Source organism: Narcine bancroftii, chromosome 5, assembly GCF_036971445.1.
Source record: "Narcine bancroftii isolate sNarBan1 chromosome 5, sNarBan1.hap1, whole genome shotgun sequence".
NCBI lineage: Eukaryota > Metazoa > Chordata > Chondrichthyes > Torpediniformes > Narcinidae > Narcine > Narcine bancroftii.
Genome location: NC_091473.1, coordinates 123,026,405 through 123,052,429, shown reverse-complemented (window position 1 = coordinate 123,052,429; position 26,025 = coordinate 123,026,405). Strand labels below are relative to the sequence as shown.

General features: G+C 40.9%; 1 protein-coding gene across 21 annotated transcripts in view; it reads left to right on the top strand.

The window, feature by feature from the left end:
• The window catches only part of st3gal3a (ST3 beta-galactoside alpha-2,3-sialyltransferase 3a), an 847,148-nt gene that overhangs the window by 411,869 nt on the left and 409,254 nt on the right, over window positions 1-26,025 (top strand). For 16 of the 21 annotated variants that reach the window (XM_069938965.1, XM_069938959.1, XM_069938973.1 and 13 more), the window contains 3 exons: window positions 6,995-7,057; window positions 10,735-10,777; window positions 16,485-16,589. In XM_069938965.1, the coding sequence (XP_069795066.1) occupies window positions 6,995-7,057; window positions 10,735-10,777; window positions 16,485-16,589 (211 nt within the window). The remainder of the gene's footprint in view (window positions 1-6,994; window positions 7,058-10,734; window positions 10,778-16,484; window positions 16,590-26,025) is intronic. The other 5 variants (XM_069938974.1, XM_069938978.1, XM_069938977.1 and 2 more) reach the window with 3 other exon arrangements.

Below are 26,025 nucleotides of genomic sequence, written 5' to 3'. Positions count from 1 at the left end.
TAATTTAGTTATTCAGCCTCTTAAATTTTAAACGTCCTAGACTTGAGTTTCTTACTCCCAGAGCATGTTAAACGTCATCCTGTTATTGTTCAGCAAGAATGCCATTTCACCCTTTTATTGTTTCAAGAATTAATGAAAAAAAATGATCAGAGTTTCTTTTGGAAATATATCCATGTCATCCAAATTCACCTAACCCAATGAACCACATACATTTTTGGAGGATGGGGGAAACTGGAGCATCCAGAGGAAACCCATGTGGTCACGGGGAGAACATCCCCGTGCCAGATTTGAATCTGGGTTGCTGGATGTGCAGTGAACTGGGTTTCACTGGTAATGCTGGCCCTGCCTCCTGGCTCCGGTCCTGGTTGCTCACTTAAACCCAGAGGCCCACCCTTAGTTTTCTTTGGCTTGGCTTCGCGGACGAAGATTTATGGAGGGGGTAAAAAGTCCACGTCAGCTGCAGGCTCGTTTGTGGCTGACAAGTCCGATGCGGGACAGGCAGACACGATTGCAGCGGTTGCAGGGGAAAATTGGTTGGTTGGGGTAAAAGCTTTTATTCACGCTACAAGGTACTGTAGTAGCATTGTGCTGACTGCAGCACAAATTGTGCCACCCAGTTGCATGTGTTGTTGCATGAGATCATGTACGCATACATTTTCTGAATTTGTCTATGAGTTCAATTAGATGGTTCAATACAACTGTTTTGAACTTTCTTTGCCGTTGCTTCAAAAATCAGTGTGTTTTTCCCATACTATCTAAATCAGATTCCTAGATCTGTGCTGTCTGTAAGGAGTTGTATGTTCTCCCTGTGTCTGCATGGGATTCCTCTGGGTGCTCGGGATTCCTCTGGGTGCTCTGGTTTCCTCCCACCCTTCAAAATGTACTGGAGTCATAGGTTAATTGGGGTATTTGGGCAACACTGGCTCATTGGCCGGAAGGACCTGTTTCAGTGCTGTATGTCTAAATTAAAAATTAGATTATTTTCCCATACTTTTGTTATAGTTCCACAGAAGTCAACCCATACAGCTAATATTATAATGTTCATTGTCTCCTCTCGATTTCCTTTCAACCTCATTTACTACTATTGTTTTTATATAAAGGACTAGATCACCTTTGTTGTCCACACCCTTTTCCTGAGATGGTTTTCATCCTCAGAGTTTGACCATGTTTCTGATTTTTCTCATTTCACTGGAGTTGCCTAGTGCTTTTGCAGCTTTTAGCCTTTGTCTTATTTTTGAGCTTAATAACAAAGAAATGGAAGTAGAAATTCACATCTTGCAGCTGTTGATGTTCGAAAAGAACATCAGTTTTCTTGTGCCAAAGTACCACTAATGCATTTTAATTCATTTTTTGCTTTGGTAATTAATATTGTGGATCTAGATTGTCCTTTACAATGGGCTACAGATACTGTGTTGTCATAACAGTTTATGGCAACTTTGAACTGAGGATAAAGTTGTGCAAATACAATAGAAATCATTCTTGATATTGGATGTCATAACTACCATTGTGTGGCTGTGTGTGGCTTTGTTTACTTGAGTAATTTAATACTGTAGATCATATAACTGCCATATGTCCAGGTAATAAAAAGTTGTTATGCATATCAAAATTAACTATGAGGGTGGAAAATATCTCCTTTCGAGGTGGCAAGTTACTTTTTGGGGATTATGACCTATACGTTATTTCTTTATAATCTTGGATGAATGGGGAAATTTTTTTTAATAGTTTTGTTTTGGTTAACAAGATATTTATTATTTTCTTGATTTTCTTTGAAATTTTTTTCTTTGAAGACTACAACACAGTGCAAGTACTTTGGTCCTCAATGTGGTGCCGACTCATATATGCCTTACAAAAAAAAAGTACTAAACCCTTTGCTCTATTTTTCTTTCATTCGTGTGCATGTCTAAGAGCCCCAATGTTTAATGTTTCAGCCTCCACCACCATCCCTGGAAAGGCATTCCAGGCACCCACAACTCGCTGTGTAAATATTAAAAAATTACCCCTGATTTCTCCCCTAAACTTCCCTCCCTTCACTTTGTACACATGTCCTCTGCAGTTTGCTCTTCCTGGCCTGGGAAAGAGGAGCTGGATATCCACCCTATCTATGCCTCTCATAATCTTGTAGATCTCTATTAAGTCTCCTCTCATCCTTCTATGCTCCAAAGAGAAAAGACCCAGCTCTGCTAACCTTGCCTCATAAGACTTATTTTCCAATCCACGTAACGTCCTGGTAAATCTCCTCTGCACCCTCTCCGTAGCTTTCATATCCTTCATATAATGAGGTGACCGGAATGGAACACAATACTCTTAAGTGTGGTCTTACTAGATATTTGTAGAGTTGCAACATGGCCTCATGACTCTTGAAGTCAATCCCCCTATTAATGAAGCCCAACATCCCATAGGCCTTATTAACTATTCAATCAACCTGTACAGCAACCTTGAGGGATGTATGAATTTGGACTCCAAGGTCCCTCTGCTCATCCACACTCCGAAGTAACCAACTATTAACCCTTTACTCAGCCTTCTGATTTGTCTCTCCACCTTGCACTTATCTGGATTGAACTCTAACTGCCACTTATCTGCCCAACCCTGCATCCTATCTTTTTGTAGTGATAGAGGGCTACCATCAGGATGAGTCAGAGACAGAGAGTGTTGCATCTGGAGAATGTTACATTTTACAAATGTTGTTGCATCTTGAGTGGATCCATGAGGTCTCCATGTGTGTGTTCTGTTTTTAGTGCTGGTTGCTTAGTTAATAAATTTAGTTATTTTAAAAAAGAATCCAAGTTTCTTTTTGTAATAAAGGAAATATCGCATGGTTCCAGGAGTGGAAGAAAAACAACCAAATGCATCACACTTCCCTATTCTGCAGATCCAAACAAGGACCGAGATGTCGAACGGAAACAAAAGTGTCTGCAAGGGAGACAAAGGACAAACTATGACAAGTCAGCGAGAAGGATAGGGCCACTGGCACAACATGACTTAGTGAGACTCAGAGATCCGACACTATCAGAATGGAAGAGGGTCTAATACTGAGGAGAAATCAAAGGAGCCTGCTGAAAATGCCAGAGATACTGCAGGAACAGATAAATGCAGAGGATTCATCCTGCACAGAAACAGAGGAAATACTACCCATGCTAGACAGTAGAGGACCAGCAGAGCCGACACCAGCATCTGTATTAAGAAGATCCACGTGAGTTGTCAAAGCACCTGACAGACTGAATATATAAAAGAAAAAGAACTGCACACTTAAAAAGCTTGTGCTGCTGATGTAAATTGAAAGAATACTGTATTAATGTGTCATGTTTGACTAAACATCTCAAGGAAAGGGGATGTAGTGATAGTGCTACTGCCAGGAGGTGTCGGAGAGTGTAGCATTTGAGGAATGTTACGTCTTGTGAATGTTGTTGCATCTTTACTGGATTTATGATGGATGCCTTCCCATGAGGTCTGCATGTGTGTGTTCTGTTTTTAGTGCTGGTTGCTTAGTTAATAAATATAGTTGTTTTAAAAATAACCAAAGTTTCTTTATTGTAATAAAAGAAGTTTCACACTTTTGTAACCTGCATCAACCTTCGGCACCATTCGTAACTTCTCCAACCTTTGTATCAGCCACATACATATTGACCTGTCCTCTCTCCTTTTTCATCCAGGTCATTTATAAAAATCACAAAGAGCAGGGGTCCCAGAACAGATCCGTGTGGAACTCCACTAATCTCTCATTCAGAATCAGTGACTATGATCTGTTCTGGGACCCTGCTCTTTGTGATTTTTATAAATTGACTGGGAGGGAAAATTTTCATTGATGAGATTTATGATGCCAGCCATTGATTTGTAATAACTTTAAAAAAAAATCCAAATTTTCTTGTAGAAAGCCTTTGGATATCTGCAGAAAGAAAGCCCTATTGACATTCAATGCAGATAATGCCCTTGATTGGCAGATAATTTTCCTAATGTAATTAGGAATCTATTCTGCAATCAAATGTTCACACCATGTTGTAATTTACTCTTTAAAGTCCATTCTAAGATGCATGTCGACATTTTCTTCTGTATTCAGATTAAGGTTATTTCTTTAATGTTATATATTTGAATCAGGGAAGAAGTAATGGAAGGAGCTCATGTGAGTTGTTTCCTATGCTTTTTATTTTGTGGAAATTGTTCTCTCATAGCTATGATAACCAATACTCCCTAATCCAGGCAATAGCCTGGTGAACCTCTTCTGTACCATCTGCAAAGCCTCCACATTTCATCCCTTAATCCAGCAATCAGATTTGCACACAAAATTCCAAATGAGGCCGAAGCAGAGTTTTGTACAGCTGCAATGTTAGCATTTAATTATTTTTCATCTTGTAAAATTAGTCAAAATAATTATAGTTTTGTGCACACATGTAATCACAAATGGGACTTGAGTTGTTTCATGTGATCATGTGTTTCATAAAATGACTTGCAGGTCCATCAGACAAGTCTCAGACTCGTGAAGTTGACAGTATTGCAATCCTCATCTATGTTTGCATCATTTGTACTCTGTTATTTTATGGTTTCCGTTTGGAAGTGATGTTTAGTGTCCTTTTCCATTCAAGTTTGTTGCTCCTGGTACCAGTGATAATGATCAGAGTCCAACAAATGCATTACCCATCATCTGTCACACCGTTGTTAATTTCTCCAAAATCTATTTATCACAGGAATCATTGCATAAAGATTGCATCAAAACTATTGTAACATTTAATAATTTGATTGCATTTTCTCTTTTTTCAAAAAAGGATTGGATTGGCAAATGACTTTAGCTTGGCACGCCTATTTCGTCCATAAGATATGTAATACAAAAATTGTTGGATAGTTTCTCCTTTGGTACTATCTTCTTTTCAGGATGATGTTTGATGAATTATTGGGGTTGCTTTATATCTTATTCAAATTCAGAATTGATTTAAAACATACCAGTAAGTTGGATCTTGTTTTTCAGAAGATGATGCAATTTTTGTCTAGCTTTTTCCTCCATTATGATGCAGAATCATGTGGATTGGGAGTAATAGGTCAAAAGTAATTTTAAATGCTCTGTCTGCTTTGAAGTTGTAGATAGTTTCTGTTCAACAGTTTAGTATTTTTATGAGTAGAAAAATACTTGTATAGATGGTACAAAAAAAGGAAACTTTATATCTCTCACATTTTAACGTGTGGCAATACTCTCTTTCCTGTGGATGTACAGTCGTTTGCACAAAGTAGTTCTTGTGTCGTAATGTGCAGTGTTCTTTTCTGTAATCAGATGTTGAGTGAGTACTGTCATCATGTGTCAATATTCTGAATGACTACCTTCAAAGAGATTGACAGGAATATCACAAGAAATGCTCTGTCTGTGAACAGGAAAGAGAGCATGGTCCAGGTGGTGACAACTTAGTATAAACACTTCTAGCCTAATACTTTTTGTACAAGTATTCCTAGAGTTAAAAGTGCTGGGAGGTAACTTTGTCTGACTGAGCTTTTTTTGTTTTTCTCTATGTGTGTGGCCTGATGACTTCCATACAAAAACACATTTGACAAATGCAATTGGCATACTAAGTTTTATTAATCATTTCAAACATGTATCAGAAGTTTAGTGCCTTGCTCAATTTCCCAGGGTAATTGCAAACCTGAAATTGTGAGAATAAATCATTGGTATCTCACATTTTCCAAGTTTGATGGGGGATGGAGGTTGGTTGGTTGGGAGGTGGGAAATCGCTATGAATTTCTTTGTGTGAACTGACGGAGGAGTTTCAGTGGTTTGAAAGAAACAGATGGAGCTAGCATCAATGGATGTGGTGCCAAGACTGAGTGTCCAAATTTTTTTAAACAAACTGGCTATATTAAACAGATTTCATGTCCCTATAAGAATATCTCAAAGTACTTTTAGAAATTCTTCACTGGCTGTTGTGTAGTTACTGTCTGGTTTGTAGGAAATGTTGCAGAATCCCTCAGACAGATAAAATGTTATTTTAAATCTGATTGAGAGGTGAATATTAACTAAGGTGCCAGAGATACTTGTTTCTATTGAAAATTGAACAGTGGTATCTTTTGCATGCTTGATCCTAACTCTCTCTGAACTTTGTTTAATAGATATTAGGGTATTGATTGAAATCAGAATTCCTTCAACTGTAATTCCCTATCAATCTATTTATTTCAAAAAAATTGTATTTCCAAATACATTTTGATTTTATTTCTGGGGTAACCCGCAAGGGAATAGTTGGATGCAATGAGGGAATAGTTGGATGCAATGTAAAGTGTAAAACGCCCTTTTCCTTTTTAGTATTTTAATTGAAACAAATGTCTTCATCAACATAATGCAGAATAGCTGGTGTATAGAGTAAAAGCAGCTGCAAACAAATTTGGGAAAAAAAACATAAAACAATATTCCATAAAAAGTGAGTAAAGTGATTTTATGTGCATATGATCACGTGACAAAAGTCCCACCTGTGATTCTTTGGCTTGGCTTCGCGGATGAAGATTTATGGAGGGGTATCTGCATGACTGCTGCAGGCTCGTTGGTGACTGACATGTCCGATGCGGGACAGGCAGGCACGGTTGCAGCGGTTGCAAGGGAAAATTGGTTGGTTGGGGTTGGGTTTTTCCTCCTTTGCCTTTTGTAAGTGAGGTGGGCTCTGCGGTCTTCTTCAAAGGAGGTTGCTGCCCGCCGAACTGTGAGGCGCCAAGATGCACGGTTGGAGGCGATATCAGCCCACTTGCGGTAGTCAATGTGGCAGGCACAAAGAGATTTCTTTAAGCAGTCCTTGTATCTCTTCTTTGGTGCACCTCTGTCTCGGTGGCCAGTGGAGAGCTCGCCATATAACACGATCTTGGGAAGACGATGGTCCTCCATTCTGGAGACGTGACCATGGACATAGAATAGCATAATTCCTTTGAAGGCATAAAATCAGTTGTCTAATAACATTTTTAAGAAGTTTTACCTGTTTCAGTTTGTATATTGATTACAGATATTTTTTAAAAGCTCTTCATTTCTGTGAGGTAGATCAAGTGGAGGAAGTAAAAGAAGAAAGAACCCTTCTTTTCAAAATAAATGCCAAGGATTTAGGTACGTATATCAAACAAACAGTTAATATTTAGGAAGCACTTATAGGACTGAAAAAATTTATTTTTACCAATGAACACCATTCTTTATGGAAATCAATAGTTTAGAGTTTAGGTAGTGGGAAAACCTGAACTGGTTCCTCCCAGTAAAGGTTTAAGTGGATCATTTCTTTGATGATGCCTGGCTCTGTTATCAATGCTAATTTAATAGATATCAGAAGGAAACACTTATTCACCCACTTTTTATTCTCTGCACTTGCTTTGCTTTTGTTTCTAATCCTTCAATCTGGGTTTGAAGATACTAAGAATTGCTTTGTGCCAGAAATACGTGGTTAATTCCACATTCAGGAGTAAAAACCCCTCGAGAGTACTGCTGGATGAAATCCTTCTTACTGGTCACTTGAATCGAACATCAGCACCTATATGTTGAAATGTAAAGTCCAAAATGAGTTGGTTGGATTGCAGCAATCTCATTCCTCACTTTGTTGATTGACTTGTCATTGACCATAGATGGAACTTGAGTACATTGAAACAAGGGATTAGATGCACCTTACATCTAGTCTTTCAGATTTGCGAACTGCAACCCAATTAAATTAAGGAAAAAAAAATGATTGACTTAGATTTTAAAAAGATGTACTTGTAAGTAACTCATTTATTTTACTTTTTAAAATTTTTTTTAGATATTTAAGGTTTTATTTAGACATTTTAAATCTAATTCATATGAACTGTTTTGCAAATGACTGATAATTAGAGGTATTAAAAAATAGTTCCGAGGTCTTTGATGGCAAAGACAACAGAATATTCTATGGTTGGGCCATCCTGGGTCCAATCATTGCATGCCATCTTTTCCTTCACAGCGGCAAGGCATTGAGATCTGTTGAAGAGTTACAAAAGATTAGTGGAGCTGTGTGAATACCACAGACTGCTTCATGATTTTCATGTTATATTTAGTGTTCTCGTAGATTCTATGAAAGTAAGAACAGCAGAAATAGGAGCAGGGTTAGGCTATCTGGCCTGGCGAGCTTGCTCTCCCATTTAGTAAGATCACGGTTGATCTGGCTATAGACTCTGCTCCATCTACTTGCCTTTTCCCCTTATGTTGCAAAAGATCTATCCAACTGTGTCTTAATTACAGTTAATTAGGTGGCATCTACTTCTTCCTTGGGTAGAGAATTCCCATTGATTCATTACTCTCTGGGAAAAGCAGTTCCTCATCATCTCATTCTTGATCTACTCCCCGATTCTTGATGAATCTACTGAAAACTAATGAATGAAAATCTATTAAAGTTTGATGGTGTATTTGACAACATGCCAAATCTCCTCAGACATGGTGTGTCTTCTTCACGGTTGCCTCAATGTGCTGGCTCCAGGAAAGGTCCATTGATCTACAGACTCCCAGGAACTTGAAGGTAAGTACATGAGACATGATTATGACAAGAGGCTGATGACTCAATATCTTAGGCCCCCCCCCCCACTGTTGGAGGGCACCCCCATCCCATGCATGTTTCTCACTCTTGTTGAGCTAGTTATTCTTTTCAGTGGAAAGGTAGGATTGGTGAAGGAATGCAAGAAGAATGAAAATTTGAATTTTGTATTACTAACCAATAGCTTTTCAGAAATGGATTAAGAATTTTTCAAATTTGTTTGCAATTGACTATATAAGGATGATTTTTCTAATTTATGATGAATTTTTGAATGAATGATTCTCCACGAGTAATGATAACATTTTTTTTGGCAGGAAGACTCTGCATTAAGATTAAATCCCATTGGTCCAGGTCTCCCATTAATAGCTGGCAGATCTGCCAAGATCTGCTGCCTTTTACCTATTTCACTGAGCGGAAGTTTGGGACTCTTGAGAATAGATATAGGAGTTGAACTTCCACGCAGCTGTTCAGTGCTTTAGGGAAAAAAAATGTTTTGCTCTTAGACCTTTATTTATTTGAGTGGATTTAAATGTACTTGTTTTCAAATGTTTCCTTATTGGAACGTTTGAGAGTGCCGCTGAGCCTCCAGCATTTTGACATTTTTGAAAGTTCGTCAACCTTTAGCCAACTAATTATTGACATGGTGGAAAGGAGCTGCACAGCCAGGGACGGGTCAAGTTCAAGTTTGTTGTCACCCGTATCAAGGTGTAGTGACAAAGGTTGTTTTGTAATCAGACCAGTAGACATCTCGTACATCAAGTCAAGTTTATTGTCTTCTGACTGTACAAGTACAACCCGATAAAACAGTGTTCTCCACTCCTCAGTGCAAAACATGCAGGCACACAGCTAGATATAGCACACATCCAGACGGACATATGCAGGACAAGAAGTTTATTCATGCCAATAAATAAATAAATATTGTTTTGTACAAAAGAGAGTCACGGATGATTAGTGTGAGCAGTTCCTTTGGTCGTTCAGCATTCTCGCTGCCTGTGCGAAGAAGCCTGGTGGTGTTGGCTCTGATACTGCTGCATCTCTTCCCTGACAGGAGCAGCTGAAAGATGCTGTGTGCAGGATGGATGGGTCCTCAATAGTTTTGTGCACCCTCTTCAGGCAACAATCCCAGTAGATCATGTTGATGAGGGAAGAGAGGATCCAATGATCCTGTCACTTTTATGGTCATACAACAAGACAATATAAAAGTAGAGAGTGTAGCGGGGGTGGGATGAATTATTTAATATGCTGTCTGCTTTTCCAAGGCAGCAGGAGTTCTAGTTGAAGCCAATCGAGGGAAGAGGATAGGAGTTTGTATAATGGACGGAGCCACATTCACAACCTTCTGCAATTTCTTGCAGTCTTGGACAGAGCAGATCCCATGTCATGTGGTGATGCACTCTGAGAGGATGCTTTCATTCTTAACCATCTTGTTTCTCAACTGTCGTCCCTTTTATTTTAATGTATTAATATTGCTGTGCATCTGCACTAATGATTTATTTGGCCAACATACCATTGTAATACAGATTTTGTATCTGTAATGTATTGGGAAATATCAACAGTTTATTTGCAGATGTGTTTGGTGAATTCATTTTCACACATGATCTCATGCTTGTTAATCTTCCTGATGGGAAGGGGCCAGTTGCTGTGGCCCATTGTATTGCATTTCTATACTTTTATCTTTTTCAAGTTTATTTCATGAAGAATAATGAACTGGTGGAAGAACAAGTCATAATTGGTCATATTCTACATAAAATCTAAGCAAGTGCATACAATGTACTGTGCTGCTCATCTATATGTTAGATCAGTGATGCTGTCTAAAAAGGATGGTAAACTCCTCTGCTCAGGATAAGCTGGGAAATTGAACCTGGGTTTACAATGTATAAATGAAAAAAAAACCTATTTAAATCTAACTTGGTGATTTAACTACTGATGGAAAGATGATCACAAGCCTTGTATATATTATCTCACTGTTAACTTAGTGTTAGAATCCAAAAATGATTGCAAATATATGTACAATGATTCAACCAAAAATTATTTCAATCACATGAATTGGAGTTTAACAGAAACTTTTTGAGTACTTAAATACTCGAGTTCATGAAAAAACTATTCTTTGAAGATTCAAGGAATATTTGGAAGTCTAGGGGGAAAAGGTGAAAATGGGTTCAGATTTAATAATATTTATATCAAGTTACCATAAACTTTCAATGAACCTGTGGTGAAATATATTTATTTAATTATGTGATCTTTCTATTTCTTCTAGAATATGATCGACTGGGATTTCTGCTGAAGCTTGATTCCAGAATGTAAGCATTGTTTAATTAAAATAAAACGATCTTAGTAATATTTTAGGTCTTAAATCATCACTTGGGTGAGTCTATTTTATCCATTGACGGTTAGTGCCAGAGACTTGCAGGCAAGGCATACATTCTGAAGTTATATTTCCTCAACAGCACTTGAAAAAATGGTAAATGAAAAACGAAGGACATTGAGGTTAGATTGTACACATTTGATTTTCTATGGCATATATTTGTACCATTAAAAATCAAAATTAATAATTAGATTCTGATTGTTTAGTGCAGACAGGGCATGTCTAAAGGTAGGCTGATTCAGGCGATTTAATCAATTCTGTGAAATTGAGTAGACAAAAACAAGTTTGCACTTGGGTTTTACATGAAAATGTTTAAAAATTTTATACAAAATTCAAAAACATATTTAGTTATTTATGATTCAGAGGGCTCATTCAATTTTGTTTCTTTTAAAAAAGCATTTTAAGTATCAAGAGCAGAACCCCTTTCAATTCATATGACATGACTCTAAAGACACAAGAGAAAGAAATGACGACAAAAAAATGTGCTTTAATGATGAAGCAAAACATCTCCAAGTTGTAGCAAAACCCTTTACCTTTGATATTGAATAGGGCATCTAAACCTGCAATAATATTTATAATAAAAGTAGAAATACTGGAAAATCTGGCAGCATTAATGAAAAGTGAATCAGTTAATATTTCGTGCCTGAGACCCTTCAGTGGAATTGAGAAAGAGACCCAGTCTTGGTAGTTGTGCAAGGGGAAAGCAATTGGGGGAAGAAAGGGAATTCCTCTGATAATTTGCCCAGTAAATATTGAGGCTTACAAATATTAAAGCTCACTCACCATAAAGGACTAATTTCCATCTGAACAATATTGCTATTTTAGTCAGTCTTTTACCCAGGGTTGAAATGTCAAATGCTGGATGACATGGGTTTAACATGAGATGGCCAAATCTTGAAGGAGATTTGCGAAGGAAGTTTTTTTCCCCCCCACATAGAGAATGGGAGAGGCCTCTACTCTGCTGCCAAGGGAGGTGGCAGATACTGACATGATAGCAATGGTGAAGAGGCATTTAGGGAGACATATGAACAGACAGGCAATACAGACCTTGTGCAGACAGATGGGATTATTTTAATTTGGCATAATTCTGGGGAAGACATTGTGGATTGAAAGTCCTGTTCCTGTGCCATAGCTTTTTTAATGTTCTTTGTCCCTACTTCAGCCTCAGTTTTTTTTTCTAAGCAAGATTCTTGAAAGAAACAATTGTATGATCATCTGTGCAAGGGGTATCAGTATTGGGAAACAGAGCGTGACTGTCGAACATGCTCTTGACATTGTATACTTCTACCCATCTCTAGCAATGGTACTTGTTGAAGAATTGGATGAGTTGATTTTCTTTGACCTCTTCAGTTTCTGCTTATTTAGTCCAGTCTGATCATTTAATTTAATCTGAGAACTCCTAGCTCAGCACATAAAGTAGAGATTGAGCCTGAAACGTCTAATTCTGGCTTGTGTGTATTAAACCAATGAATTGTGAGGGAGCCCTAACTAAACTACTGAGATTTTTTTTTAGAACAGATGTTTGTGTGAAGTGCATGATTAATATATTTACCTTTATTGCCTGTGCCTGCTTATTTTGTGTCAGTGTTCCTTTTTATTAATCTGGAAATATTCCTCCCTGAGTACAGTCACAGCTGTTAAAATGTCAAATTTGTATTGCCTGACATGCTCCAGCTGCCTCCTCCAGATTTTGTTGTCTTATGAATGCAAATTCTTTTTGGTTTCAGACCTTGCTTTCCTTCAAATAGAAAGAATTATTGAGCAAATGAAGGAGAGAGTCCATACATGATTTCTATTAAAATGTTGGAGCTCTCCATGCTGATAAATGTACATTAGCAACAATTATAATTTTAACAAAATTAATAGGGAGATGGCCTAAGTTATAGAGGTAAGATTTGAAGATGCACCTCTTTGTATCATGGAAGTTTGCAACACTTCTTCAGATGAGCAGGTCAGATGATAATTTTAAATCTGTGGTTGATGGAGAAAGATGTGGTTTGAAGTTAAGTACACGGACCTAGGTCGGGTGGCACGGTTAGTGTAGTGGTTAATGTGATGCTATTACAGCACCGGTGACACGGTTCTAATCCAGTGGTGTCTGTAAGGAGTTTGTACATTCTTCCACGTCTTTGTGGGTTTTCTCTTGGTGCTCTGGTTTCTTCACACCTTCTAAAACATATTGGGTTGTAGATTAAGTTAGATAAAATTGGGAGGCAGAAATTAAAAGGGCTGGAATTCACCCACAGTAGAACTTTACTATAATTACTGAAACAATTAGTTTGTTTTGCATTAGAAGAAGTTATTAAAAAAAAAACACATTGGAATCTGTCTCAGTAAAATAGTTTGAAGAGCTTCAGTGATCAGCTCTTTTCTACATGAAGGTGTATTGGATTCTGACAAGAAAGATAGCTGCTAGACTTTTTAACCATGGTATGTGATTACTGTAGCTTACACACAACCTTATTGAGACAATTAAAGCAGCTAAGAGCTTCCCTGGAGAATTTAACAAAGAAAACAGATGATCAAATGTGAGATGAAAGTGGTTTTCATTTATTAGAGTTAGAAGAGTTTTTGCATTGAAGCAAGTCATTGATTTGTCCAACTTGTCCATGCTGACCAAGTTGCAGACTCAATCTACTCCCATTTCTGTGCATTCAGCCCATATTCCCCTAAACCTTTCATATTCAAGTCCCTTTAGATGTCTTAAAAACACTGCAATTGTACTCACCTTTACTTCTTCCTCTGGCAGCTTGTTCCATATAACCAGCATCCTCCATATGGAGAAGGTGCCCCTCAGATATCTTTTAAATCTTTCTGCTCTCACCTGAAATCTATGCCCTCCAGTTTTATACTCCCCTTACCTTGGGAAAAAGACTGTGACTGTTAACTTGTGAATACCCCTTATCTAATGTAGGAAGAATAAAAATAATGGAATTATTGTAGGATTAGTGTGAATGGGTACTTCGACGTTATCATCCCTAACGTCGAAGTACTCGAGATGGCAGAGGTCGACAGCATCGAGTCCACATTGCTGAAGATCCAGCTGCGCTGGGTGTGTCACATCTCCAGAATGGAGGACCATCGCCTTCCCAAGATCGTGTTATATGGCGAGCTCTCCACTGGCCACCGTGACAGAGGTGCACCAAAGAAAAGGTACAAGGACTGCCTAAAGAAATCTCTTGGTGCCTGCCACATTGACCACCGCCAGTGGGCTGATATTGCCTCAAACCGTGCATCTTGGCGCCTCACAGTTCGGCGGGCAGCAACCTCCTTTGAAGAAGACCGCAGAGCCCACCTCACTGACAAAAGGCAAAGGAGGAAAAACCCAACACCCAACCCCAACCTACCAATTTTTCCCTGCAACCGCTGCAACCGTGTCTGTCTGTCCCACATCGGACTTGTTAGCCACAAACGAGCCTGCAGCTGACGTGGACATTTACCCCCTCCATAAATCTTCGTCCGCGAAGCCAAGCCAAAGAAAAAAAAAGTGTGAATGGGTGGATGATGGTCAGGGTGGACTTGGGTGTTTCCATGCTCTATCTTTTAGTGCCTCTATGACTGTGACAAATGAGAAAAAGTAACATTTGCAGAGTTAGGTGTCAAATCAACTGTTCATTGACGGAGCCATGTTCTGTGGATGAAGAGTTGTTGACAAAGGGTGTCTTCTCAATGTCAACAATTATTTTTCTCCAACTGATGCTGCTTAGCCCATTGAATTCCTCTGGCAGATAGTGTTTAGCTTCTATGAATAATTTTCAATTTTTAAAACCACCACACCACCGATCTTGGTGTTATCCACAAACTTACTATTCGTGTTGGCTATGTTGAAATCCAGTCGCTTATATAGAATGCAAATAACAGTGAATCAGCACAGATCAATCTGACTTAGTAACCTTTCATTACCACCCTTTATTCCTACAATCAATTCTGTATCCAGCTCACCTTGGATTCCATATGTTTTGAGTTTCCAGACCAGACAACCTTGTCAAAGGCCATGAAAAGTCCATATAGAAATGTCTGCTGCCCTGCCCTCATCAAACTTCTTGGTCAGCTTTAAATTTTTTTTTTCCATATATAAAGTCATGTGGACTACCCCTAATTAGTCCTTGCCTTTCCAAACACATGTAGGTTCTGTCCTTCAGAAACTCCTCCAGTTACTTGCCCACAACCGATGTTAAGCTCACCAGCTTCTATACCCCAGACTTGGCAGTCCTTTTTAGCCACCCTCGAGCCTTTCGATATAAATTAGTTTCAGTCATTGAAGAATGTTGCTACAATAAAATCCCCATGATCCCAAATTCAAGCAATCAGCAGTCTCAAGCAATGGCCAAAAAAAATATACGTTAAAAATTACAGGTTTAAAATTGGTGCCATCTCGCAGTTAGTTCGCCACTCACACAGCACACAATCTCAAGCAACTGGGAAATTCACTTATCCGGCATCCACCAGCCCCCGAGAGGTGCCAGATACCAGGGATTTTACTGTATTTATAATTTGATACCTGAAGCACTATATTTGCATGATTTTCCAAATTTCATGCAATGATATTGATGGGTGCAGGGATCTCTGATCACCGGAACAGAAAAAATTTGTTTAATAAAGCTGTCTTTAGTGACTTGGGAAGTGAATAGAACAGAGAACAAGCATCCCTGTAGCCCTTTAAAAGAAACTGAGGACTAAAATGTGATAAGTTGCAATTCATTAGAAATAAATCTATCAAAGCAAATCTGCAATTTGCAGATTGTAGGTAGAAAGTTGTTAATCTATCAGTTCAAGAAGCTTAAGTCTTTAAGTTTTGACAATTGGCTCTTCCATCGGCCCACTGTGTTGGAATTTCCTCACAATCTTGCTTGGCTCCTTTTATAACTCTGATAATGAGACAAGTTGTTGTCATTCTTTTTGAATGTGCTTCCTTGTCTCATCTGCCACTTGTAATCATTTTGAGCCACTTTCACACATTAAAGCTGTTATTATCAGTGCATGTAATCCTTGTTCAACAAATATTTAATCCATCATGTAGAGACCTAATTAAAATTGGATTGACTATGATTTATGTAAAAAAATGTATCAGCTGCACACCTAAATGTGCATTATCCAGTGGACTTTTTTAACACATAAAATTATAATATTAAATATGGAAAGAAGTTTGATGATGGATGTTATCTAGATGAATTGAGAATTTAGTTTGTTCAAACCTAAGGTAATGGGTTAGTCTTCAGGTACTCAGTTCATGACTTAGAGGGCTGAGAGTATTTGGAATTTCTGTTCTCTCGAGTGCTGTGGATATTAAGTCATTCACTGTGTTTCAAGTCTAGACTGAATCAATAACATTTTGGGAATCTGTGTTTATGAAGATTAAACAAGAATATTGTCTTGAGATAGAGAAATAATCATGGTTTTAAAATGGCAGAATTAAATGGAAAATATTTTTTTCCTTTATATATTTAATCAATTCTTTTACAAAAAGAATTTGAACAATATGTGTGCAGGGGTTTCTGCAGATACCAGTACAACAGGTATCGACAGCTATAAACCAGTGATTGCAATATTCAAATTGCTTTAGCATAGATTATTTGATTTAGCAGTGTTTGTCTATCATTGTTGTTAGTAAGTTCTGAAAATGTAATTTATGGGTAATTTAGGGAACTGGAGAAATCAGTAGTGGACAACAGAGGAGACTGTACCTTTGCTGACATCCAGACAGACAGACTTTTTTCTCCCTGCTTCCCCACATTGAACTACACTCGGTAAGTGCAGAAACTTGATTGAAACTCATTGGAAGATGTCAGTGTGCCAAACCTTGATATATAGAATACAGGCAATAAATGTAATACTTCCTATCAAAATAGGAGACAGATTAGTAATTAATAGTTAGGATATAAATTTAGAATGAGCTCAGCTCGTGTGTGTGACTTAAATGCTTGGAGCATGTGAACTTTACTGACAATTCAACATGTATTACTTATCAGTGAGTGTTGTAAATGTGTTTGGGAGGGAGATCAAGAATTTTCATCCAGTGATGAAGAAGTTACAGCAAATGATTTTTCATTAAGATGAATTCCTTATTGTCTATCAATTATTCAGCAAAGTTATTAAATTACTCTTGAAAAGTTTTAAATAACCAACACAAAAGGTAGACGTAGCAAAATGATTTGCTTTTTTTACTAAATTAACCTATACTGAAAAAGGCCTCTGTGTGCCATTAAGTTCTCCAGTTCTCTGAAATACATACGCTGCAAGAGTTGAACTTGCTAACAGGAATGATTAAATTTTAGAGCATAATAAACTGAGAAAGATTGCCTGTGATCGTCTAGAGCAGTGGTTCTCAACCTTTTTCTTTCCACTCACATACCACTTTAAGTATTCCCTATGCCATAGGTGCTCTATTGATTAGTAAGGGATTACCTAAGGTGGTATATGAGTGGAAAGAGAAAGATTGAAAGCCACTGTTCTCATCGTACCTAATTGACTCGTTATGTGCATGGTTTCATAACTCCAAAGGAAATGGGCCAATGACAATTTTTCTCAAGCAAAATATTTCAGTAACAATTGGGTCTAGAGCAGTGATTCTCACTGAACCTTCCCTTCCCACTCACATACCACTTTAAGCAATCCCTTTCTAATCCAGAGCATTTATGGCATAAGGATTACTTAAAGTGGTATGTGAGTGGAAAGAAAAAGGTTGAGAACCACTGGTCTAGAGGATGAACCAAATAGGTAGCAGTTACAGTTCAGATGGGAAAATGCAGTACACTATACAGCGTAAGAAATAGAGCAAGAGTTTTCCATCTGATCTTAGGAGCCTGATCCTCCTCTCAACTAGGTTATGACTGATCTGGCCATAGACTCAGCTCCACCTACCTGCCTTTTCCCCCGTTATCCTGAATTCCTGAACAAAAATCTAATTCTGTTCTAATATATTAAACGTGGTTGCCTCAACTACTTCCTTGGGCAGAGAATTCCACAGATTCATTACACTTTTGGGGAAAAGCATTTCTTCTTTATCTCCATCTGTAATCGACTCCCTCAAATCTTGAAACTACATCCCAGAGTTCTAGTATTACCTACCAGTGTCTCAATCTTATCTTTCCCTGTCAGAATTTTATGTTTCTATAAGATCCCCTCTCATCTTTCTGAATTCTAGCGAGTATAGTTAGGAAGGCCTATGGGTATGTTGAACTACATAAATCAGAGGATTGAGTTCAGGAGTTGAGAGCTCATGTTGCAACTCTACAAATATCTGGTGAGACTACACTTGGAATATCAGTTCTGGTCACCTTATAGGAAGGATGTGGAAGCTATGGTGCAGAAGAGATTCATCAGAATGTTACTGAGATTGGAAAATAAGTCTTTGAGGCAAGGCTAGCAGAGCTAGGACTTTTCTCCCTGGAGTGAAGAAGGATGAGAGGTGACTTAATAGAGGTCTGCAAGATCCTGAGAGACGTAGATAAGGTAGAAAGCTAGTGCCTTTCCAGAGAGGGAATAGCAAACACGAGAGACATCTGTACAAAGTGAAGGGAGGAAAATTTAGGGGAGATATCAGGGGTAGATTTCTATTTATTTTTACAAAGAAAGTTGTGGGTGCCTGGAATCCCTTGTCAGGAGTGGTGGTGAAGGTCATTTAAGAGAATCTTAGACAGTTGTATGATGAAAGAAAAATCAAGGTTACAAGGTAAGAAGGATTTAGTTTTTTTGGCACAAATTGAGGGCCGAAAGGCCTGTACTGTGCTGTTATATTCTGTAGCCCCAGATGACTTAATCACTTCTTTGCTTAATCCTTGAAGAAGGGCTCAGACTCAAAACGTTGGTAATATATCTTTACCTCCTAGACCTGCAAAACTGGCCGAGATCTTCCACCATTTCTGTGTGATTTGACAATCACTTCTCAGAAGCTAACCTTCTCATCTCTGAAATCAACCTGGTGAACCTCCTCTGCACGGCCTCGAAAGCCAGTATAAAGCTATTCTCAAATGAAAATAGTGGAATTGCATAGTACATCATGTGTCCTCACCACAATTGCAGCAAAATCTCTCTGCTCTTAAATTCAATACCTCAAGTAATAAAGGCTAACATTTCATTTGCTTTCTTGATTACCTTTTCCCTCTGTAAATTCACTTTTGGCATTTCATGCACAAGAACTCTCCCAAGGTCTTCTGCACAACAGCTTGCTGGCATCTTTCACCATTTAAATAATACTCTGATCTATTTTTCTTTCTGGTGGATATCCTTGTGGCGGCCCGCAATTGCGGAGATCGGGCTGGCACATCACGTGGCAGCAGATGTGGACAGAGATCGCTAAAGCAACTCCCAGGACAATGAACCGGTGGGGGTAGAAGCTGGGGCGGCATCAGCAGAAACAGGCTGGGGAAGAAGGGCATTCATATGCATGGATGTTCCTGCCCCTATTGTTATTCATAGGGCTGACTCAGTCAATCAGCAAAAGTGGTGGGAACTTGAACAGTATAAAAGCAGCCTTTTCAGCCCTAATAAAACAGTGAGCTTAACCTGCCACACTGTGTGTGTGTGTGTGTGTGTGTGTGTGTGTGTGTGTGTGTGTGTGTGTGTGTGTGTGTTTATTTGTAGCAGTCGACTACAGTTGGTAACCCCGACGGTTTAGAAGGAATCTAAACCTAGCGGTGGAGAATAAAACAGCAGTCAGTGCAGTTGGCCTGAAGCTCCCGACCTTCTGGTCAGTTCGACCCAGCATGTGGTTCGACCAGGTGGAGATTCAGTTCCAGATCCGGGGCATCACAGTAGAGACCACCCGGTACTACCATGTGGTCAACGCCCTAGATCCGCAGACTGTAGACAGAGTGGCCTACTTTATCCACAGGCCACCATCAGAAGGCACTTACACAGCCTTCAAAGAGCTATTAATCGAAATGTTCGGACTCTAGCGGCGAGAGCGAGGAGCATGTTTGCTCCACCTGGATGGGCTTGGAGAAAGATCTCCGACGGCACTCATCAACGAGATGCTGGCCCTCCTGGGAAATGAGCAGCCCGGCATCATGTTTGAGCACGCGTTCCTGGAAGAGATGCCTGAAGAGATCCAACTCCTTCTGGCGGATGTGGATTTCACCTAGCCCCCAGAAAATTGCAGCACGGGCAGACATTCTGTGGAAACAGAAACAGAAGTGCTCGGCTACCGTGGGGCTCGTAAAGAAGTCCCACAATCAGACCAGAGCAATTCTAAGCAAGGAACAGCAGACGAGAGTCAGGAGCGAGTCCAGCGACCTTTGGTGCTTCTACCACCGGAGATGGGGCACCAAGGCCCGCTGATGCAAGTCCCCCTGCGAGTTTCAGGGAAATGATGAGGCCATCCATCGCTGATGGTCTTGACGGCTGGCCACCAAGAGAGCCTCCTGTCCAGCAGATGCTTCCTGGTGGATACAGGAGCAGAGGTCAGCACGATAACCCCGATGGAAACTAGGCGCAGGCTAGCGGGACCCACGTTGACAGCTATACTGACCTATGGTACTCATAGGGCCGAACTGCAGTTCAGGGGTAGTCACTTCTCGTGGGAGTTCACGCTGGCCACAGTGGAGTGGATTTCCTGTGAGCCTACAGGACCTTAATGTTAAGTGATTCGTCCACACCGAGACCTAGCCGACAATCACACTGAGGGGTGCTAGGTTTCTGGGAATGCACCTGGACTCTGTTCACAGCTTGGAGGATGAGTTCTCCAAGCTGCTAGCGGGATTCCCGACAATCCTTTCCCATCAGTTCACAGTGGAGATGCCTCGACACAGCGTCAGACACTGCATCCTGGCCAAGGGCCCACCTCTCCATGCAAGGGCGAGACGACTTCCCCTGGAGAAGCTCCGACTGGCCAAGGAGGAGTTCCACAAGCTCGAAGATTTGGGTGTTGTTTGACGATCAGACAGCCCATTGGCCTCACCCCTGCATATGGTGTCTAAGGTATTTGGGGGCTGGAGACCAATGTGGCGACTATCGCCAGCTCAACAAAGCCACCACCCCGGACCGTTACCCCATGCCACACATCCAGGATTTTGTGGCAAACCTGCATGGGGCAATAATATTCTCAAAAGTGGACCTCGTACGAGGATATCACCAGATCACGGTGCATCCTGATGACTTCGCTAAGACGGCCATCATCTCTCCATTTGGGCTGTTTGATTTCCTGAGGATGCCATTCGGGCTCAAAAATGCACCACAGACATTCCAGCGACTGATGGACACAGTGGGCCAAGACCTGGATGGCAATTTTGTCTACTTTGACGATATCCTCGTGGCAAGTAGAACGTGACAGGAACATCTTCAGCTCCTCCAAAATCTCTGTAGCCAACTGCCGGAGCTTGGACTCACCATCAACCTGGCCAAATACCAGTTTGGCCTGAACACCATCAGCTTCATGGGCCACAGGACGGGGCCACACCACTGCCTGTCAAGGTAGAGGCCATCTGCAACTTCCTGAAGCCCAATACAACTAAAGTTCTGCAGGAGTTCGTGGGGAGGATAAACTTTTATCGCAGGTTTATCTCAGCATCTGCCCAAGAGATGCACCCTCTGTTCATCCTGATGTCCGGCAAGGAGAAGGACCTGACTTGGGACGACGAATCCACAAGTGCATTTGTGGAAACCAAAGAAGCCCTGGCTAAAGCTACACTCCTGACCCACCTCAGAGTCAATGCCTCAGGAACAGCGATTGATGGAGTCCTGGAGCAGCAGATAGAAGGAAGTTGGTACCCACTTAGCTTTCTTCAGCAAACATCTGCGGCCCCCTGAACTAAAGTGCAGTGCTTTTGATAGAGAGCTGCTGGTGCTGTACTTAGCCATCCACCACTTCCGGTACTTTCTTGAGGGAAGGGCTTTCACGGACCACAAACCACTGACTTTCACCCTGGCTAAAATCTCCGATGCCTGGTCAGCCCGCCAACAGAGACTCTTGTCTTACATCTCGGAGTACACCACCGACGTCAAGCACATCTCAGGCAAAGAACGTGGTCACAGATGCCTTGTCAAGACACAGCATCCACTCCCTGGTCAATGGTCTGGACTTCGCAGCACTGGTAGAGGCTCAGCAGCAGGACGACGAGATCCTGCAGTGCAGGACCGCTGTCACAGGCTTTCGGCTTCAGGATGTACCAGTCGGCACAGGTACTACCACCCTTCTACCACTCTCCTGTGCATCGTGGCCACCGGGCAGATTCGACCTATTGTCCCAATGGCATGGAGGTGAAGAGATTTTTACTTCATCGACGGGCTGGTACACCCATCCATCAGGACTACAGTCTGGCTGGTTGCCAGCAAGTACGTGTGGACCCTTGTCAGTCTCTCAGGGTTTCCGCTCCCTATTCACAGTGGTTGACCGCTTCACTCGGTGGCCAGAAGCAATCCCCCTGGCCGACACATCCACCAGGTCCTGTGTCAAAGCACTCTTCTTGTCCTGGATTGCAAGATTCAGACTGCCACAACACATCACTTCTGACTGAGGTGCACAGTTCACCTCCAGTTTGTGGACCGACATTGCCAACCTGTGGGGTGCTCAGCTGCACCATACGATGGCATACCACCCTCAAGCCAACTGCATGCTGGAGCGTTTCCACAGCCACCTCAAGACCGCCCTCATGACCAGACTCAAGGGCCCCAAATGGATGGACGAGCTACCATGGGCACTATTGGGCATCCAAATAGTGCCGAAAGAAGACCTCCACGCATCTTCCACTGAACTCATCTAAGTAGCTCCACTAATGGTTCTCGGGGATTTCGTTCCACAGGCCAGAGGGCAGCAGGAGGAGACAACCACCTTCCTGGACAGGCTGCATGAAAAGGTTGGTAACCTGGCTCTGATCCCACCCACCAGACACAGATGAGCCAAGTCCAACATTCCCAAAGAACTCAAGGACGGTGAGTTCATGTTTGTACGCAGAGGACCCCACTGTTCACCACTGCAGAAGCCATATGAAGGTCCCTTTCAAGTCATTCGGAAAAATGGAGCCACCTTCGAGCTGAACATTGGTGGAAAACCAAAGGTCTTCACTACAGATAGACTCAAGCCTGCCCACACAGACCCAGCAGAACCCATGGAGACACAAACACCTCGACGCAGAGGCAGACCACAAAAGATTTTGGGGACTATACCTAAGGACACTATAGACTGTAACACCGGTTCTGGGGTGTGTCATGTGGCGGCCTGCAATTGCGGAGATAGGGCCGGCACATCGCGCGGCAGCAGACGTGGAGTGAGGTCACTAAAGCGACTCCCAGGACCACGAACTGGTGGGGGTAAAAGCTGGGGCAGCATCAGACCAACAGCCCTAAAATGGCATTGGTCAAGCTGCCCAGCGAACTCAGCAGAAACAGGCTGGGGAAGAAAGGCATTCATATGCATGGATGTTCCCACCTGCTATTGTTATTCATATGGCTGACTCAGTCAATCAGCAAAAATGGCGGGAATTTGAACAGTATAAAAAGCAGCCTTTCCAGCCATAATAAAACAGTGAGCTTAACCTGCCACATTGTGTGTGTGTGTGTGTGTGTGTGTGTGTGTGTGTGTGTGTGTGTTTCTTTGTAGCGGTCGGCTACATCCTCACATTTACCAATATTACACTCCATCTGCTATACCTTTACCAACTATCTCAGCCTATCTACTCCTCTCTTTAGAACCTTGGTATCCTCTGCATAATTTGCTTTTCCATTCAATTTAGTGTCATCAGCAAACTTTGATGGTCCTCTCTTCCAAATTGTTAAATATATCTTGTGAACAGTGGCGGGCTCAGCGTTGACTCCAGCAGGACTGTACGCATCACTGACTGCCATCCATAGGAGTACCTATTTACCCAAATTTTCTACTTCCTATTGGTTAACCAGTCCTCTATCCATGTTAATACTTTACCCCCAACTCCATGCATCTTTATTTTTTGTAAGGCAGTCTATCAAATGCTTTCTGGTAATCCAAATGTGCAACAGCTACCTGTTGCCCTCTATTTACTGCACTTGTTATTATCAGAGAACAATACAGCACAATACAGGTCCTTCGGCCCTCCATGTTGTGTTGAACTCTATATCCCTTCCTAAAAACTACTAAACCCTCCCTTCCCCATCACCCTCTATTTTTCTTTAATCCATGTGTCTGTCTCAGAGTCTCTTAAATGCCCCCAATGTTTCAGCTTCCATCACCATCTCCGGCAACACATTCCAGGCACCCACAACTCTTGTGTTTTTTTTTAAAAAAAGGTTCCCTTGATGTCTCCCCAAAACTTCCCTCCATTAACTTATCTGATGTTTGCTGATCCTGTCCTAGGAAACAGCTGCTGGCTGTCCACCCTATCTATTGTCTCTCATAATCTTGTTGACCTCTATCAAGTCTCCTCTCATCCTTCTGTACTTCAAAGTGAAATGTATCAGCTCTGCTAACCTTGCCTCATAAGATTTGTTTCCCAATCCAGACAGCATCCTGGTAAATCTCTTCTGCACCCTCTCCATAGCTTCCACATCCTTCCTATAATGAGGTGACGAGAACTGAAAACAATGTTCTTAAGTGTGGTCTTACCAAAGATTTGTAGAGTTGTTACGTGACACAGAAACATAGAAGATAAGAGCAGGAGTAGGTCATTCGACCCTTCGAGCCTGCTCCGCCATTCAACGAGATCATGGCTGATCTTAAAGTTCAGTACCCCGTCCCCGCCTTCTCTCCGTAACCTTTAATACCTCTTTATTCCTGAACTATTAATAAATCCAAGCATCTTTAGGCCTTCTTATTTATCCTATCAAACTGTGCGATGATCTTGAGGGATATATGGATTTGAACCCCAAGGTTCCTCTGTTCGTCCACACTCTTAAATAACCGACCATTAACCCTGTACTCCGCCTTCTGGTTAGTCCTTCCAAAATGCATCACCTCATACTTATTCGGATTGAAATTCATCTGCCATTTTTCTGCCCAACTCTGCATCCTGACTATATCATCTTGTAACCATAGACAACCATCAGCTCCATCCACATCTCCTCCAACCTTCATGTCATCCGCAAACTTACTGACCCATCCATCCGCCTCTTTATCCAGGTCATTTATATTAAAAAAAAATCACAAAGAGCAGGGTCCCAGAACAGATCCCTGATCCAGTAGATATGTCAAAATGCAACCTTCCATTCCTGAATCCATGATGCATCTGCCTGATGGAATAGCTTCTAACCAGATGTCTTGCTATTTCTTAATGACAATTGAAACATTTTCTTGATTACAGACATTAAGCTAATTTGACTGTGGTGACCTGCCTTTTTCCTACAATCTTTTTTAAACAGCAGTGTGACATTTGCTGCCTTTAAATCCACTGGGAAGTTCAATAATATGCTGTTTAAAGGCAGCACAGCTAGAGTAGTGGTTAGCTCAACACTATTACGGTCCCAACCGCATGGGTTCAAATCTACTGCTACCCGTAAGAAAGATTGTATATTCTCTCTGTGTTTGTGTGGGTTTTTTTCTGGGTGCTCCAGTTTCCTTTTACATTCCAAAGGTGTTTGGGGTTAGAAATTTAATACAGGTGTGTATTTGGTTATCGTGGGCTATAAAGCTATCAAGGATGTATTCTATGAAGTCCTCCTCAAGGCAGTCTTATCCAGCCCATATTGCCCAATCAAGGGAAAGAATAATGCTTAAATCCTGAACAGAGGTTAAGAACAAGTATTGCAAGGTGCTTTTCCAAAGTCTTTAATTCGTGCATTAATTAATTCAACTGGGAAGAGGTGGAATTACACGCCGCCTTCTTACGCCATCACACCACGCAGCTGTTCTTGTCCTGTTTTAAGTATCCCTCTCCTTTCTCTACTCAGTCTACAGCATAGTTGAAGATCAAACTTTACTGTTATTTTGCTCTTTGAAAATACCCTGAGTTATCTTAGTTTTTTTTAAAGGCTTTATCTAAATGTAAGTTGATGTTGTGCCTAATTTCAGAAAGAATATAAATGCCATGGAGTGAATGCAGAAGAGATTTATTGAAACAATAATGGAAATGACAGGTGTGTTTTGTGGAGAGACTAGAGAAACTGAGACTCCTTTTGTTAGGATTTTAAGTTGAGCAAGTTTGAGAGAGGTACATAAAGTTATGAAGGGTGTTGATAAAGTAAATAAGAGAACAAATGCCACGAGTTCGTTGGCCAGTAAGGAAACTTGTACATTCAATCCAAAGTCATGAAGAATGAGGGTTGTAGATTTTTTCTGAT